We start from the raw sequence: 19,163 nt of genomic DNA on the forward strand, positions 1-19,163 counted from the left end.
ACCTGCAAACTTTACGTGACAGTTATCATTTTAGCACTGTGGGTTACTGAGTCGAAGCAACTACTGTTTTTATTAAAGAGTTGTCATAAACTGATTAAAGGGTGTCAATTTGAAATAAATCTGCAACATTTTCCTCAACTTTTGCTAATTAGAGACAAATTATTAATCCAAGTGGAATAGATCTTGTCCATCTTACCAATAAAAGTGAAAATTCAATCAATGAAAACACAACGCCAGCAGTATGAATTCTAAAAAAAAATACAACAAAGGTCAAGATTTCGAAAAAGACAAAACATATTTATTGCAGTGATGTAATTTCCGCTGTCAAAACTTTACATACTTTTTCATTTTATACTTAAAACATTTATCATAATTAAAGTATACACAGTGTTCAGTACTACACAGAATGTACCGGATATCAAAATTGGTATCTGACTTTTGGCTAATGTAGGATTTCTGACACTTCAAAATGGCTATTTATTTAAAAAAATACTCCTGAAGTAGTAGTACTATGAACATGAAAACATACAACAAATGACACATTCACATAGACAAAGTACATGTTTCTGTTTGTCATTCAGATGGAGGAGACCAAGATCGCGGGAGGAATCGTTCAGATGTGTGCTACTATAAATTTAAGAAACTTCAGGAGTAAAAATTGAATGAGGTTCCTATACAAACTATATAAATGTACATCTGAATGGATTAATCATTAGTTTTTAGATAGTTTTTTTAGGGTAACTTCATTTCTCTTTGTCTCATGGCGTGTCACTGCCTCGTCCAGCTTAGCGACGAGGCAGTGACCCTGCCTCACTGTCTCCTTCCTCCTCTTTATATTAACAGCTATCAAAAACACACAAAATGTAAATTCATCAATGTTTTTCCAGATGATCAACCCACATATACAGACTGAAATCAACAGTATGTACAGACACTGCATGTGTTCGCTGCCCACACACTCACTCACACACACTGATGCAAACTGATGATAAAACCGACAGAATTAGATGTTCCTGCAAAGAGATAAATCTATTGGTCTGGCAGCTGAATACCTGAATGGAAATTCACAGAGTTAACAGGAGTGAGATAAGAGCGTTTAATGCCAGCAAACTGTCCGTCAGTTCATCTGTTTCTGGTCCTGAAGTGGTACATGGAGCATGGGAAATGTCTAGAATGGGGAGGAGTGAAGGGTGGACGGTGGTCTTCCTATGGCCCTCCACTGTAGGAATAGTCTGCCTTGTTGTGCATCACCAGCTTGTTGTCCACGAAGTAGAAGCTGTCAGACTGCGTCTCATAAGGGTGCAGGATCATCTCACGCACTGAGAGAGAGAAGAGACGCACAACACTCAGGATTCTGCATCATTAAATCCTGTTAGGCCTGATAAAACGTCTGTGTGTGGGTGTGTTTGTCTCTTGTGGATCCGTGTGTGTTGGAGTATTGTGACACTCACTGATTTCCTCGGAGAGCGCCGGGAACTCGTAGATGTGCTCGCATGTGTTCTTGCTGCTGGGCATGCAGAAGCCGAACTCGAAATCAAAGCTCTTGAGCAGCTGATCGCGGAAGTAGTGTCTCTCAATCATGCGGAAGTTGTTGATGGGTGTGTCTCCCACGGTGAACTCCACTCTGCAGGGACACGAAGAGGAAATTAATTTACCAACCTTGAAGTAAATGAAGGCAGTAACGTAAGGTTCCTCATTTTTGTAGTTTTGGCCACCACGTCAAATGGTTTCGATGTCACCTCAATTTCAAGTCTGGAAACTGTATATTAACAGAACACAATCATTTCCAAAGCAAGCAGCAACATCCAGGGCTGAAAAATGAAGCCAATGCTGAAGTTACCAAAACTGCAGTTCCTCAAATGACCAAAGCCGAGTCGATCCCTGGTCTCTATAGCTAATTCACCTGTTCATGACAGCTGCATAATGATGGGAATGGCCTCTTTGAGTGACAGCACTCACTGAGCTTCACAATGGCTCTTCAGAAACCTATGAATGACTATGTCCGTGTTTCATACAGTCAATGGTTTGGTCAGGGCGAACGTTGTCAGACTTAACTGAATTATCCTTTAAACTGGCCTTCCAGAACAACAATCAGCACATATTTTCCCTCAGGCGCTTTGCTAATGAAACCTCGACCATTATGTGATTCACAAAACACATTATATTTAATATACATGGAGCTCATTCATCCGTATGAGTCAGTTGTTGGGGTTGGATAGAAATCAGTTACAGAGTAGGAGTCGGATGATGAACACCGCTCAGAAGCACTGACAGATATTTGGTGTCTGAGTCAGCAGGCGGGCTGGGCAGCTCCGCATGTTCACACTTATCATTGTCAGCCTGTCGTCCCACACGGATGCCCACACACCTCCTACATCCGGCATGTGTCTCCTGTCAGTGCGGCGGGGTTGACCGGACATTACTGCATCATTCAGCTTTTGCAGAGCGTCTCTCTCTCTCATACAGCCTTCATTTGTCATTTGGATGGGGCAGATACACACTGAAGGTTAACTTACGTGGCTCCAACCTGCCGCAGCTGCAGGAAGGCTGGGGTGAACTGGTATCGGACGAAGCGGCCGGCGTTGGGGTCACATTGCTTTTTGCCCCCTGCTAAAGACGAGACATTTAGAAGAAAATGGGTGAAAAAAAAGAAGCTTTTTTTGAGTTCAATAATTTCCTCATAGCGCATTGTCTTAACCTGCTTAACCCTCTGCGGGGTCATGGAGACGAGAAAAATATCATTCAGTGACATTTACAGGAGACTATGGACAGAGCTCACATGGAACAAAACATCCGCCTTAACTCTGTTTTCACGTGATATTTGAAGGGTGTGGATTTGTCTCATTAGCTGTTATCTAGTTCCTGAGGTTCGGAGCTGACCTGGTGTCGGAGGTTTGGTGATCTCAAACAGGACCGTCCCTGTTTCCATGTCACGGATCTTAAACCTGGTGAAGTCGATCATGTGGACGTTTTCTTCCGGAGAACAAAGATAATCTGTCAAAGTGAGAAAATACCCATTAGTTAAACTATAAAAAGTCTCTTCCTTGTCTTTTCAGCATATCACTGAGAATGAAGCAAACCTGTCATGTCAGGCAGTAAACTACCAATTAAGGAAACACTGTCACCTCAGTAATTCTCTGCCAAGATACAGTAATATCTGTTGTTATGAACATGTCTGGGCTGATCTTATTTGCATTCAATGAAGCCTGCTCCGTGCTTTCTCACCACTGTAACCTCACAGTAAGGCCAAGGATGCTATTTTTACACATCAGATCTTTCTCTGTGCCAAAGGTATGATACCACCAATAAGTGCACACTCTCTGAGTACCTCAGCTGCACTGGTTCAAGCTCGCTCTGCTGTTTTTTTGGTTGCTCGGCTAATGTATACAAACAACCTCTACAAGTGAAATGATGTGTAAAATGTTGACATTGTGTCACTGTGAGCATGCGCCTTTGATTCAGTGCAGTGTAAAGCTTGTTTCATTTGATGTTCTTCACCGCGTGTTTTATGTCTCTGGTGTAGTTACGTTATCCTCTGAAAGTTCTGTTTTGCCTTATGTAAGTTCATCAAAAGCAAATCAGTGTAGTCATTTAAATTAGGAGATGTATATGTACACCATATGATAGAAAAATAAATAACAGCAAAACACATAACAACACATAACACACACACACACACACACACAAACACACACCAATCACAGCCACACAGGTTTTTGTTTGCTCTCAACAGAAGGATTGTCAAGTTCAGTGAACGCAAGCCCACAAAGACAGAAACCCCAGTACCCTGAGCAGGGTGACAGATTTGGCCATGCTGGCATGTATCTGTGTGTGTGTGTGTGTGTGTGTGTGTGTGTGTGTGTGTGTGTGTGAGAGAGAGAGAGAGACACTCCCCTCCCATTGGGGCAGGATTAGACCTAAGAGGCTTATTGTGTTTTACCATCACATGGACCAACACACGCACACGCACACGCACACACACGCACACACACACACACACACACACACACACACACACACACACACACACACACACACTCACCTGCTATCTCATTAGGGTTATGTTAAGGGCAGTTATTATTGGCATATTGTTGCATAAGGACTGAAGGGTCTTTCTTACTGGTGATCTCATGCAACTCATTTAAAAAGACAGTAAGGGGGCAACAATAGAGGTCAAAGTAATGAACACACACATGAAAGCATGCATGTATTTGTTCATGTGTCTGTGCATACACAAACTAACACTGCTGCATCCTCTGCTGTTTCCGAGGGTTCGAGGGCAGATGGCCCACACAGGCTTCAGCCACCTGCTTGAAGATATTTATAGACCTTTTCATAATGCACAGTACACTATACCTGACACCTTGTCTAAAAATGGCCCTCTTGTGAAACAGGACTATTTAGAGCTTGCTGTTAAATACAGTATGATGTATACTTCTAATTCATCACAGCTGAAATTTGCTCATTTCTGGCGTGAGATGACAAAACATCTCGTGTCTTTCCTCTAACAGTCACAGTTATTGTTGGTTCAGTGCAGACAAATGCCATTAAATCATTAAATCATTTAAATCCAAATACATGTGGTCGACTAAAGCGATTGACTCAGGCTGCTTCATTGTTCACAAGCGTGACTTGACAAGCCTTAACAACATTTTTAAGAGAACATGCACAAGTGTGCTTTATTTCAGGTTTAGCCAATAGCAGTGTCTACATGTCAAATTGCTCTTACTGCTCTTAATCCCATTGTCGTTAGTCATTCACATGGTTCACATTAGTTACAGGTATAAACAAAGCCCATACAAAACTTAAATGAGTATTTAACATTTTACATGGAGGTGAAAAACATCCTTGTCGTGTTCTTCACTTGCGTAATCATAATTTTCACGTCATTTGATGGTCACCAATGTGAAAAACTAAACCGCTACACTAAAGTTAGCCACATTAAATGACATGCACACCCCCCAAAATAATATATAGATTAATTCAATAATGCCAGTTATTAACAATTAACAACCAATGAGTTGGCTGACGACATGTGTAGAAACCTGTCAGGAACTCATGGACCAATCAGCAATAGCTGCAGAAAGGTTAAGCATTAAGCAGTGTATATATGCATGCATGTGTGCAGAGATTTCATGTATTCCTTTGCATGATTTATGTATTTTTATGTCTCAGTATATGTACACTTTCTGCCGCTGCATCTGCAGAACGCGCGGGGCTCATCTCTGGTGATTATGTTAATGTAGATGCAAGTGGAGTGTTTCCATGGTGAACTTCACAAGACTGGTCAAGACGTTTCCATTCAAAGCTGCTCTGGCTCAAAAAGTCTCTTTATGTTGCCTTCCAAGCTGCAGTGAGAGGGCTGGAGAGCTGCTGTTTGATGCAGTGCCCTCTAGTGCCGGTTCATTTGATGTGAGGAGCTTATGTGCTCTGAGAATATTACTATAAGCCTACTGTTAGTCTGGGACTTCTGAAGCAACAGCAAGGAAACACATTCATACACTATTTATAGAGTACCATGTGGCCTGGAGGTGATCATGGTAGAGCGTTACTTTGACATGAATTCAGACCAACTTGGCTAGAAGAAAAGCTTTAAACAATCATGAAACTGGACTAAATACTGTTATATAATACAGTGCAAAATTATCTTCAGTTCACAGCCCACCACTTGGGCTCCTCATATGAAAAATACAACCACCTATAACAGGACTTACACCCAGTAATTTCTATTTAGTGCTCCTATTTAATATGACCGTCGATGAGTGATGTAACTTGCATGCTCACTATAGGCCAGCTGACATAAAATATGATGCAGCCGAGCCACAGAGGAAAGGTTAAATCAGACTAGCTGTTCTAATCGCAGCCTCAAAATGCTTTTCAGAGGAGAATTATGTAATAAGTTCTATTGATATTTGTCAGTGTGTTTGCTGACTCTGTGAACTGAGCCTTGTTATCACGCTGTACTGAAAACTACAACTTGTCCTGTGGTTATTTTAGTGAAGTGATATCTTTCAGTGTTAAGATCTGTATTGTAATGTCTTTAATACAGGCTTAATAAGGGATCAGTAAATTCTGGAGGATTTTATGAGTTGCAATTACCATCGAGCTCAAAATGGTTGATTTCTCAGCTTAAAGACTTGAATGAACGAAAGATGCATCATAACCACATAGCTAATTAATTAACTTGTTTAAATACCTTCTGGAGGCACCAGTGTTAATCCCCAACCTATAGTCACGTTATATCAATAGACGTAACTGATGACAGAAAATAGAGAGAGCGATAATCTTCCCTTATCCTCAGTGCAAAGTCCAGTGAGGACATCTGCCACGAGGAGCATTTCTAAAGGGTAAATTATGTGTCATCCACTGAATTTATAATTGCTGACAAAAATGGCACTTGATTGAAAATCTGCTGGCAGAGTATGCCGAACGCGTCTTGTGTAGCTGTCACTGAGTAGCTCTCTGTGGGCAGATGACCGATAGATGCGTTTTGTGAATCAGAGATGCCTACTTGCCAAACCTGCTGAAAAAGGCAGATGGAGCATCTCATCTGATAGCACAGCCAGTGAAGTCACTTCCACTCAGTCCAGTGCAAGTATTCACACATAATCATGTCACAGTCTTGTGAAACCAAGAGCTCGTTACCAGCTCTAGACGACACCACAGAACAGATTTCATAGCCTCTGCGCATGGGGCAGCTTGACTGATGGCGGCTGACTGGACTGTCTTTTACAGATTTGTAGGAGTAATAATAAAAACCTGCCCTTGTCAGATGCTCAGTGACAACAGAATGAGGTGTGAGCGGTGGGGAAAGGAAAGGAGCAAAATACACACACATTTTCAGTTAGCGCGAGAGAGGGAGGGAGAAGCATGGAGAAAGGAGACAGAGGAGACAGAGGAGGAGGACAGAGCTCACTCTCGACGACTGCATCTGATGAATGCAGCCTCTTTTACAGGCTGCAGTTTGTCCCAGTCGGTTTTTATGATGAGCCACGGCCTTGTTTCACAGTGCTTACAGATGTCAAGGACTGCATTTGGGAATATTTACATAATGAGTTTCTTATTTTGGGGCAAAACATTCTCATTTGTCCAAGTGTACATAGATTACATAGTGAAAACACAGAGCTGGGACAAATCCACCCTGTCAAGTGATCTTTGCTCATTTACACATGGTCTGTTAGAGTAATTATATAATTCATACGGCGCCGTGGTGTTCAGGACTTGGTATCCAAATAATGTTTTACTTGTTAGCTTCTGGTAATGATTATAATTATACAGAAAAATGGGTATAAAGCATGAAGCCAAATGACAAAAAACATGTGATATCTAACCATGTAGATGCTCAGAGTGCATTTTCTAAAAACAATATGCAAATCTTTGCAGGAAATACGTTGCAAATAATCAGAATAATATACCTTACACTGGAAACGTTACTGGGGGTGTGAAAAATCTTCAGTGTAGCGCAGGTCCCTGCATGTTTCCCAATGGTCATAAATGCTTCCCTTTTACACGAAAACAAATAGATGATTGCATGCTAGGAATGGGTGTGTGCAGTAATGGAGAAAGCTTTCCAGAGGCAGGACCAGAACATCAACAAACATGTCTGCAAACGTGAAGAATGCTTAAAGTGGTTGTTTGACATTTGGGGAATAATTCAGCTTTTTACCAAAAGTTAAATGAGACGATTAACACCACCCTCTGTCTGTCTGTCTGTCTGTCAGTACAGGTCTACAGCTAGCTGTCAGTTAGCTTAACTTAGCACTGTGATTAAATAGTGTAGTGCAAAGCTCTTTTTGTACTGATTAAACAAAAAAGATATAATGTGTGAAATAGTGAGCTTTGAAGGTGCTGTAGGCAGGTTTGTTACCTTTGGACAGACCTAGGCTAGCTGCTTCCAGTCTTTATGCTAAACTAAGCTAGCCAGCTGATGGCTTCGTGTAATGTTTGGTGACAAAGTGAATGAGCGTATTTCCCAAAATGTCAAACTATTCCTTTAAGACTTTGCTCTGGGTTCAACACAAGTAGCCTTGCTGTAGAAAGGAAAACGTACTGTACACATTGTTATTAGTAGTCGTTCAACCAAACTATTAAAATTACTTCAAAGTTAGTTACTCTGCCTGCTGCTTAAATCACCTTGTCTTGAAATTAGGAGTAAAGTGTTGCAGTACAATACGCCAAACACACCAAGTTCACACCTCAGTTCTTTCTGTCTTCTTTGCGCACACACACACACACACACACACACACACACACACGCACACACACAAAGTGCTCCACTTCACTTCCTTCAACACTGTCACCTAGCAACGCTCCTTCTGATAGTGTGCCAGCTCGATTAGCCTGTCTTTTTCCTTCCCCTCATCCACCTGGCTGCTCCGCAACAACAAGGTGCAGCACTGAATCAAAGGAGAGTATCTCAGGTTAGGCATCAGTGGTATGCAAATGAAATGCTCCTCGTATACCTGAGGCCTCCTCCTATAGACTGAAGGCCCACTTTTTGACTGATTTCACAACCCTGAAGCACAGGACGAATAAGACGCTGCAGATATGATGCAGAATATTAAGAGAGTGTGTGTCAACAGTGACATGATAGATTACAATAGACTTTATTGTCCCTGCAGGGAAACATGTCATTAACTCCCAGCACAGTTACACACTGGTCTTTCTGCACTTGTTTTGAGGAGGACAATCTTGCATTTACTTTTCACATCTTATTGTGATTTCCATGTATCTAATTTCTTTTAGCCTCACAAAGGATTTTTGCTGTGTGGTTTCTAACAATTGATCTCATCTGTGCTAACACACATTAATCACAGACCCAAAGCCCAACAGCAGATTCTTGTTAAACATAATAATTTTCACTGTACTGGAACACAAAGCGAGCGCAGTCCTGAAAAGATGTGTTTGGCAGCAGCCCCTCTAAAATGAGTAAAATTAGCACCGAGTCTTGAGTCATGCTGTGTTTCTGTGTTCAGATACACAGAGCCTGTCTGACACCAAAGTGGCATTCATAAAGAGCAAGTGAGCTGCCACTTATAGCTCCTTAATCCCCAAGATTAGCCCGGAGTTACAGACTTTCAGCCACAGGGATTGACTACACATGCTGCCTCATTTTTTCCATTTGACTCTGTGGTCTCCGATCAGTGTGTGGTCAGTTAATCCCAGAACACGAAGAACAACAATGCACACACATTTACTTGTCTTCCTGTTAAAATAATCCATAGCTGAAGGCAGCTGGTGACATTAGCATTACGCCATGATGTTCACATCATGATATACAGTGCACCTGTGTATGGCAGGCTGTTTCATGTCTCTCGGATAACAGCACCTGTAGGCAAACTGGCAAATGCTGAGGTTCATGCAGAGGTTGAATTCTGAGCAGCTGAATGCAGATGAGCTTCTTATCTTTTTCCGGCCTGCGTCATCAAGTGGAAAGAAACATAAACTTTCTTCTGTGAGAGGGTTTGAGGGCATATTTTGATCTGAGTGACACTGAGTGACACTGAACCACAAAGCCCAAAAAATACATAAATCAAAAAGACAGATAGTTCAACATTTTGGGAGACAGGTTTACTCACTTTTTACATGATCAATACCACTGTCATGTCTGTGCCTTCGATATGAAGCTATAGCTAGGAGACGGTTTGCTTAGCTTAGCATAAAGACCGCAAACAGGGGGAAATGGCTAGCCTGGGTCTTTCTGAAGCTAACCCTGCTACCACCTCTAAAGCTCACAGATTACAAAAACAAACAAACATATTTTCCAAAATGGCAAATGATTGTGTAAAGGGTGAAGGAAGTAAAAGGTTTTTTTTTTTTTCTTTGTCTTTCTGTTAATGGCTTCAGGGATCAAAGTCGTTCTAACCTAGGGAGCTTCAGAGCTAACCTGGCTCTGTCCGAAGCTAACAAAATATGTGTATCAGCACTTCTAAGGTTTGGTAATTATTAAGTTAACAAGGCAAAGTGCTAGATGAGAAGATTGGTACCACTGTCATATCCATATGGTAAATCTGAAGCTACAGCCACCGGTGAGTTAGCTTAGTTTGGCATGAAGACTGGACAAATGAGGGAACAGCTAATAAGGGTAACAAAATCTGCTCACCAGCACCTCTAAAGCTCACTAATTAGCATGCCATGTCATGTTTATTTAATAATTCATGAGCTTTAGATGTGCTAATAGGAGGAGCCCCGCTAGCTGTTTCCAGTGATTATGGTAAGCTAAGCTAACCAGATGATGACTGTAGCTTCATGTTTACCATACTAGCAAGAGTCTTTTCATCCAGTGTAACCGTGCCTCTCTGCAAGAAAGCAAAAAGCATATATCCTCAAATGCCTTTGATACATTTTCCTTCAAGGGATGAGATTATGTTGAATTGGAAAACCATGTTTGTAAAATAACTGTAAAAACTGTAATAGATATATAAAAAAAAAAGCTTTGAGCACAAAGACACATAGTCACAACTTGGAAATACATACTGTGAAGAGCACCATGCATGAATGTATGAATAGCTCACTAAGAAGTTTCTGTTTAGAGTATGATCTCTGTCTCATCACACACACACACACACACACACACACACACACACACACACACATACAGTGACCACTCACGGTCACATTCAGGGTCAGGCTGTGAGAGGAACCTGAAGGGACACTAATGATTTGTCTGTCTTCCTCCCTCCACTCTTCCCCTCCTCTCTATGGGCATGATCTAAAAAGAGAAAAGCCTTGCGGACAGTGACAGTTTGTACCCAGGAAGTGCTGAGTAAGAGGCACATAAAAGGGCGTCATTCAAATGAGAGCTTCAAACAACAGGGAATTTCTGATAATTTTCACAAAGTATCGAGGCGTTTAACTGAACAGCTTACTTAGAAACTGATAAGATTTTCCATTGGAGTTATTCTGAAGCAAATAAATACAGATTATTCAATCAATTCTGCATCTTCAATGAAATGCAGCATGTTGATGGTGATTACATGCAAAAGTCCCCATGCAAATACATATGAATGTGTGATTCAAACTATTATTGCTTGTCTAAGTCAGCTCCCATTTGCACAACAGGTTAATGGAAGCAACCATAGCATTTCAGCTGCTTTGATTTCTCCCCCTGTGCACAGCCAGGAGCCCAAAGAAAGTACATCCAATGTTGGAATAAAGAAACGACTTTTATTATATTTCAATTGATGTCTCATTTTATTAAGTCTGTAAATTTCATTCATGAGACCAGAAGTCCCCTTCTGTAAATCTACTGGGTATATAATTTTCCCCACTGGATTTATATGTATAGATACAGTTATAGAAATTGAGCTGTAAGTAAGGGCTGCCAGCTCTACAGCAAAACAGCAAGAAATAGAAAAAGAGGCTGGCTGTGTTCTGTTCAGGATCATCCCTGTTTAATCTGGTTAAGACCTTCAGAAACTTCATCCTATCAGGAGAAGGTGGGACATTCACTGTCTCATCTGAACTACCATAGTCATTCGTGAGGAGTAGGAGTGTTTGGTGCCTTTCCAGGCTTGTTTTTGGACACCATGTCTGAGTAGTGGTCTGGGCCAGTGGTCCACAATCTGGAGGTCAGATTTTTTTTAAGATGGCCTCCTTTTGCAGGCCTCTAATCATTCTTCAAACTTGAATGACTGACTCACGGTTCTATGCCTCCGCCAACCAGTCAGGTTGCAGTTTACATCCATGTCTGTCCAGATGCAAATACTATATGAAGGAAGACTTTGGAGGAATAATTTCCAGCGAGAAACAGGCTGTCTCCACTTAGGGGACTCATAGAGAGCTTCACCATGGTGAATGTGAAATATCGTCACAATCTACCCTTCTGTTCCTGAGTTATGGTGTTGAAGTGAAGTTGACCTTTGACCTTTTGGATATAAAATGCCATCACTTCATCATTTTATCCCATGAGACATTTGTGGGAATGTTGTCATAATTGGTGCATGAATTCATGAGTTATGGCCAAAAATGTATTTTGTGATGTCACACTGACCTTGACCTTTGACCCTTGCTCACCAATCAGTTCTAATCAGTTAATCCTTCACTCCAAGTGAGCATTAGTTGATCTGGTCATAAGTCACAGACATACAGGACCAGTGACGGTGGGTCAGTAGCATGCATTGTTTTGATTTAAACAAGCCTAAAGGTCGGGAAAATCTGGTTAAGACATTACAACCACGTTCAGCCTCGATCCCAGTTATGTACTTATGGAAAGCCTGTTGGCTGTTATCATGTACACGCCATTGAAAATCCACTTGTGCCATGTAAGAGTTATATCATCCATGAACTGGCATGCAGTAGCACAGAGGGAGCATCTGACTGTGGACAAATTTATGCTGCCGCTCTGTTTTTGTCCTGCGTGTCTCATTTCTACAGAGAGACGTTTCAAGGGGGTTACGAGGAAAGATTACAAGCCGAGTGTTTGACATCTGTTCCCCAGCAGTGACAAGGTCTTTAGGATTATTCACGTCTTATTGGTACTAAAAGGGTCTTCTGAGCTTCTTTGCATGTTGGTCTGAGCTAATATCAGTTAGCACCAAAAAGAAAGAACAGAGGTAGCTGAATAGCCAGAATATTTGTTTAAATATCAGCACCAGCTAGTAATCACTGTTTTATTGGTGTTAATCAATGACCCTATCAAACTCTCATACACTGGTGCTGGACCACAGTACACTCTTACATAATGCACCTTCAGCATGTTAAAATTTGTAATATTTAGTTAATGGGATCCCGAATCTGAGCGTAAGACCAAGCACAAGCATTAGATTGTGTTGATTACTGATGTGGAATCAACAAGCTGTCTCTCTGCGTGTTAAATCACTCTGAAAGAGCAACCTTGTGACAGCTGTGCACGGGAGATTAAGAACCGGCAGCACCAATCAATTTTAATTAAAGCTGTATCCATTGTGCTGGCAGACATCACAGAGCAGAAATCCCACCCGACGTAGAGAAAGCACTGCTCCATGTCCCAGACTTATTAAGGCCAAATAATTGATCACCCATTAGTGTAAAAGGAACCAGGCTGTACTGAGTAAATCATCTGGATGAGGCGAAATCACTCACCGATGTAGATCTTTTGAGTCAGAAATACCAACAGAGGATCTGGTGTGATAGGACTCCTACACTGCATTACGTTAAAAAAAAACAAAACTATTTTTGTTTTTACTTTTTGAAAGCATCTTTCTTTTAATTGTCCGGATCTCCTTGTAAAGACTCTTGGTATTGCTGTTGCATAAGGCTTTGAAATCGACACAATTTTATAGGAATTTTTATAAGAATGTTTAAGTTTCATAAATGATATCACTGTGACTCACATGGTATTATTACTAAAGAATAACATATTAAGAGTCAGCAGCTTAAGATCAGGTGTAAAACAAAGCAGAAATGATTGTTATGATGGTTCATTTGATATTGTTGGACACTTAAAGGCGTCAGTATGATTTTAAACAGTGTCCCCGTCTGATTGTTGAGCAGCGTCTGAGTCTCTCAGACAATCCAACACGAACATTCACTTTGTAAGAGAAGTGGCAGGATTCAAACTTCTCTCTCAAGCTCTCTTTGTTCACTTTGCACCCTTCCCTCACTGTGAGCGCCTGAATGCAACACCATGATTGCCTCTGATAAGCAAAGTGAGCACCGTTGTCCCATGACAGCAGGCCTTTCCCTCAACCTTTGTGTGGCCAGTTAGAACATTACAAACACTTTTGCCTCTAGACGTGGTTGGTTGACAGCTGTCATCTTCTCTAGCTAGCTCTAGTCATGTGCGTTGTTATTTTTCCAGTGAGTGGACTTGATGGCCACCATTCTGCTCAATGAGAAGCGTTCCCAAAGCGTACCTACGCTCTGCGGAGAATATGTGCAGAGTCTATTACTGATAGACCACATGTCAGTTTGCACAGAGCAGATCAAGCCAGACAGGAAGTCAGACACAGGAAAGGTGTAGAGAATCCAGTAAATTTTCAAAATAACCCCCCCCCCCCCCGTACATCAGCAGTAAAAGCAATTAAAACAGACAAGAAACAAAACATGAAGGGACAATGACCAAATAAACACGATCTGAGCGAGTCAACAAAGCTCGGCAGGCAAAACGCTCCTCCTTTGAAACGTGACTGGTGGGGACTGGAGATGTGTGGAGAACGGAGCAAATGGATACCCGCCTGGTTGAAATCTCGGTGAAAATAGGGTCAATGGAAACACAAAGAGGGAATTTTGTACTTAGAAGACTTACCTAAACTTAACCAAACTGTGACTGAAAACTGATTTTTTTTTAAAAAAATGAAAGGAAAGAAAGTAAAGTCTAAAAATGAAAGGTCAGGATTGACTTGGGTTTCACAGAGGACACAAACCGTGGTCTTCTGGTTTGAAGTCCTATGTTTGACCCATTCATCCACCACAATCTGCTCCCTACTTGGTCTTTGTTGCTCCTTACACTACGTCACCTGACTTCCTAAATGCTTTTGGGCAGAAAGGCCTTAAAGCAAACTTCTCCCATAACTGCAGGGGGCTCAACTTCTGCTGCAACGCAACAAATGTGGCAAAGTGTTGAGTTGACCAATCAAATACATGCAGGTGCACACTCTTGGCGGACCACTTACTACTCTTTATTTCTACTTTTAAGCTTGCACTCGTCGCAACGAAAGACAGCTGCAGCAGTGATGACTATAACAATCATCTGTTCCTCCAACTGGACCTCCTGGATCGTACATCATTGTCTTACCATTTCCCTGACCAACACGTCCCCATCAGTACTGCCCCCTGTGTTGTATTTTGGTCCCTGCTAACAGTGAGTTAGTCCAGGGATGTGGAGCTCTGAGGTTGTTTTAATTCATCTGAGGAATGTGCTGTTTTAAATTCATGTTTTGACTTTAAATTGAGAGACTGAAGAGCATTTTCTGTAAGAGGCAGGATTTTCACTTTTTATCAACAGGAAATCCTCACTCTCTTTCCGACTCCAGTGCACTTACATGGAAACACGATTAGACATGGTGGATGAGAGGAAAGCTGGCACAGAGCAGTAAATAACAATGTCAACAAAAAAGAAAAACATTCTGGAAATACACTGAGTATGATAATACAATTATCATATAAGAATTTAATTTAAGTTTCTTCCTGCGTGCTGATTAATCCCAAAGATAATTCTGTTTCACACATCGGTTGTTCATCAGTCGCTATTGCAATTATTGTTAATAGAAGGTTACAAAATGCAAATTAAAAACCAAACATTTATTTGGTAACAGCAGTATTTCTGTTTATCATAAATCACCATTTTTCATATCACAGCAGCGCTTCTCTGCTGTCTGGATTACATTTCTTCTCCTCTCCGCCTGTGTTACAATGAGGCGCTGTGCCTCGCTTATCAGCACTGAACCACCGTGACAGACTGGAGCCGGGCTGCCCCAAAATGGTGGCATTTACCTCCCAGAAACACAACTGGAGAAGTCATTTACACTGTAGGGTGAGACATTTTCGGCTTCCTTCTTCTCCAACTGCATCCTTCTCTCTCTTGCAGCAGGAAATGATTGCCTGGATTGCGCGGCGCACTATGTTTATCTCGGGTCTTTTGTATGGTGTGTCGTTTAAAATGACTGGGCCTTGGGGAGATATTTGGGAGAAATTCTGCTCTCATCACTAAACAGGAAACAAGGCAGGGGATTCAACAGATCACTTTATTTGTACAATCGCAAATATAACCCAGCTATATTTCAATTTAACAGAAATTTCTTACGGGCGCGTCTCATTTTACATCTTTCTATGACAGTTTGCAGCTGGTCAAAGCCAGGAAAAGAATGGCGACGTTTCTAATCTGATATCCACAATGTAAACAAACTCCCTCACAGTTCAGCTCCAGGGTCATTAATTACCTGAGGTGCATTGCGTCATTGCAGAATACATGACAGTCCTCCTGACATAATCCAGATTATTTAGATGTCAATGGAGAGGGGAGATTACTGCACCATCATGAGTGATTTAGGTATAATTGCACTGACAGAGTCCTCGTATTGCTTTTCCAAATGAAAACAGATGTGATGGTCTGAGAGGGGATGAGAGCAGAGAGTTGGTGATGAGGTTTTGGGGGTTCAGTTTTGGCGTCGGGCTTCACTGTCAGTCACCGTTATAAACAGGAATTAATGACAATGAATGGCAATGAACCTGTTATAGCATCATAATGATAACTTTGATTGATTTGCTTCTTGTGTTTTGTATTGTCAGTTCATTAAAAGACAAATCAATCAATTTGAGAGTGAAAGCAGGTTTCAGCCCTGCTGTTGTTGGTGGCTTTAATCTAATGTGGGTTTTCTTCATGCTATTTAGACATTTAGACATTTAGTTGACAGGTAAGGAGACCTGACCCTAAGCCCCCATTTTTTATTAATGACTCCTGTGTCCTGATAATCACCTTTCTCTCCTTGAACTACCTGTTCTGTAGGCCTCAGGTGTCTGTAGTGGCTCCACAGTAAGTTTTGACTCCATGCCACCTCCACAAGCTACACTCAGATCCATGCTTGTTTCATGCCATTTCATCCACTCAGTCACCCCCTCAGTCACAACAGCAAAAACCTAATTTTATCAGTGCAAAATAGGTAATCCAGGCGACTGTGTGTGATATTATGTTGCACTTTCCAAAGTTCAAAGTGTGTGAGACTCCTTTGACTCTACGCAGAGGCTTAAAAACCAAGTCTACTGTTTGACTTCCAGTCTCTGTAGCCTTTAACAGCCTGCCTCGTCCTGTTTCCACATCATGTCATTGTTTCCGTAATATGTTAAACAGCAGGCTGACAACGTTCTTGTCTCCGATTTGTTCCTGCTGACTACTGTCTGTGACGAGCTATAATCAGAGGCTCACATCTCCGGCCACCTGTTATCTCAGAGCCACAGGTGTCTTGAGGTGAGGATGTGGTAAGAGCCAGCTTTTCTTCAGCGGGATTTGAGAAGCACACCAGGAAGTACGTACAGTCACCTGCTCTCTCTTCCAGTGCCTACACACCGGGACACCGAGATGTGCTCAACACCTACAAACATGCAAACACCTACAAGCACACACGCATTGGTATTATTAGTAACGCAGGGAAGCTCGACATGTTGCTTGCCTGCATGCAGCAATAAATAATAGTGACTGTCCTTGGGTAAGATGTTAAACCTATAACTGTTCACTGACTGACACACACTGCTTCAGAGAGTTCTTTAAAGCCATGGAGAGTCTGAGTCCTGTCAGACTGTGTCGCTGTCCATGGTATCAGCGTGTGGTTCCCAGAGACGGCCAATAAATCCAGACAGGGGATATGTTATACACAGAAAGACACTATGACCAAGGAAGCAACAGCAGATGGGTCTCACTAATCTCCTCGAACTGTACGGCTTTAACTACTCTTCTCACCGTGTCAATTACAGGAGCAGGTTACTTACTCTTGGTGATCTTCTGGAGCCCGAGCACGTCCTCGGGTGTTATTACGGTATTTCTACGCAATTCTTCTTCAGTTGTAACCGGGATTCCCATGTCTGATGAGTTGCAGCCTTGCTGCACTTTCATGTCCAACAGAAGAGGGCTGTTCGATGTGCGACCTGACGGGAACTGAGGCTTTCTGATGCTCTCGGCGTCGTCGCCGCAGGAGCCGATTTACTTGCGTCGCAGCCTTTAGTTGCGCGCTGCTAATACACCGTACAGCAAACAGGCTCTGTGCTGCTGCTACCAGAATAACTCATTCTCCGTGCCTCCTCCCCTTCTCGATCCGGTAAAAGATAAAAATCAGCCCCTTAGGTCCCTCCCTCCCGCGCTCAAGGCTCATCGGCTCTCTCGCAAGCTTATTTAATCCAAATCCTGTGGCTTTAAACCGACCAGTGGTGCGTGGCTGACAGTCTGCGCGCCTCCTCATCAGCTCACACACCGGAGCGTGCATGGCCGGGCTTTACTCGGGGACAGTAACCGATTACTCAGTACTGCTCTCTCACCTCGGAGATGAGCTCCGTCCCCCCGGTGGAGCAGAGGTCCACAGGTGTGAGAAATACCCTCTTGAAATGACATGTTGTTTAGGTAAGCTGTTACCGCGGTGTGAAAAGACAGGAGCGCTGATTCATCACAAAGCTGTTTATGTCGCTGCTGAGCGACTGTTTCTCTGCTTTAGAGATGTAGGTTATAGGTTCACACTGTGCATTTTAGCTTTGCAAAACATAATCCTGAAATGAAAACATATCTTCTTGAGGTTGGGCTTTGCAGCTTTGTACACCCCCAAAGGCAAGGCATCGTCTTGTGTTTTTTTGTATAGCAGTTTTAATATTAATGATTTTTTTTCCACTTGTGGGCAGCAGAACAACTTGTAAACATAACATTTACATGTCATGCTCGAATACATTAACCACTCAGCAGACACTGAGCAACACTGGCATTAATTCAGAGCTATGTTTATGGCCTCCTTGGTGAATGTATTCAGTCTGTGTTTAGCTCATTTTTGGTCTCTACCAGTTCCTGCATGAAATATCTGGCTCTTTAGCTGCGAAATGCTCCTGTATGTTCGCAAAGGAGTCTCTAACTGTGTTTATCTGTTGCCTGGTGCTGGGTAGTGGGTTTGTTAGTGGGTTTATTAGGCAGAAGAAGCTCAAATGCTGTATAGAGTTGATGGGAAATGCACAGTCTGGTCAGTAATTCTCTTTCAATTCATACACATTACACAAACTCCTTCTAAATAAAAAAGTGTTGATACTATATATAATGTCCAGTTTATAACACTGGAGTTTAAAACCATCATGACCCTAAAACAAAATACACAAGAGCCTTGAAAGAAAGGAGATGAAACTACCTCTCAGCTTTATAATGTCTTTAATTCATTTTTTTCATTGGAAAGTTGCTTTCCAGATGCCAGCATCCCTGAGAAAGTGTAAAATGCAAATCTTCTGGATAGCCCCATCAGTGAGCTGAAACAGAACCAGCCAAAAGATATTCACATCTGCAAAACACAACCCTGCACAGCCACCTTTCTCTCGTTCAATCACAGACTGGCCAGTACCCTGGTTCAGTCACTGAAGCGAGCCCTTTGTGTTGTGATGAGGAGATAGTGCCTCCCTCTGCTTGGCAAACTTACTGCAGGGCATGTGCAGAGCTGAGAGCTGTCCATGGTAGTACTTTGTGAGGAGTGGTTTGATTGTTTATCCCTTTACTCTCTAAAATCTGT

At 42.0% G+C, this 19,163-nt stretch overlaps 1 protein-coding gene across 3 annotated transcripts; it reads right to left on the reverse strand.

Annotated features, from left to right (window-relative positions):
- Nucleotides 1–276: 276 nt before the first annotated feature.
- Nucleotides 277–17,899, reverse strand: unc119a1 (unc-119 lipid binding chaperone a1). Of its 3 annotated transcripts, XR_013077396.1 has the most exons (6): nucleotides 17,404–17,899; nucleotides 2,881–2,994; nucleotides 2,517–2,610; nucleotides 1,452–1,624; nucleotides 815–1,319; nucleotides 277–771 (listed from the first exon to the last, which is right to left on the reverse strand). XR_013077396.1 is itself a non-coding variant. In XM_076735015.1 (5 exons), exons 1-5 carry the CDS (start codon nucleotides 17,525–17,527, stop codon nucleotides 1,207–1,209), a joined length of 618 nt encoding a protein of 205 aa, XP_076591130.1. In that variant the 5' UTR covers nucleotides 17,528–17,898; the 3' UTR covers nucleotides 277–1,206. The 3 variants fall into 3 exon arrangements, 2 of the variants coding, with proteins under 2 accessions (XP_076591130.1, XP_076591129.1); XM_076735015.1 differs by having other exon boundaries at nucleotides 277–1,319; nucleotides 17,404–17,898; XM_076735014.1 differs by having other exon boundaries at nucleotides 277–1,319; nucleotides 2,517–2,607; nucleotides 17,404–17,832.
- Between the last annotated feature and the right edge of the window lie 1,264 nt (nucleotides 17,900–19,163).

The sequence above is a fragment of the Chaetodon auriga genome, chromosome 7, assembly GCF_051107435.1.
Source record: "Chaetodon auriga isolate fChaAug3 chromosome 7, fChaAug3.hap1, whole genome shotgun sequence".
Classification (NCBI taxonomy): Eukaryota; Metazoa; Chordata; class Actinopteri; order Chaetodontiformes; family Chaetodontidae; genus Chaetodon; species Chaetodon auriga.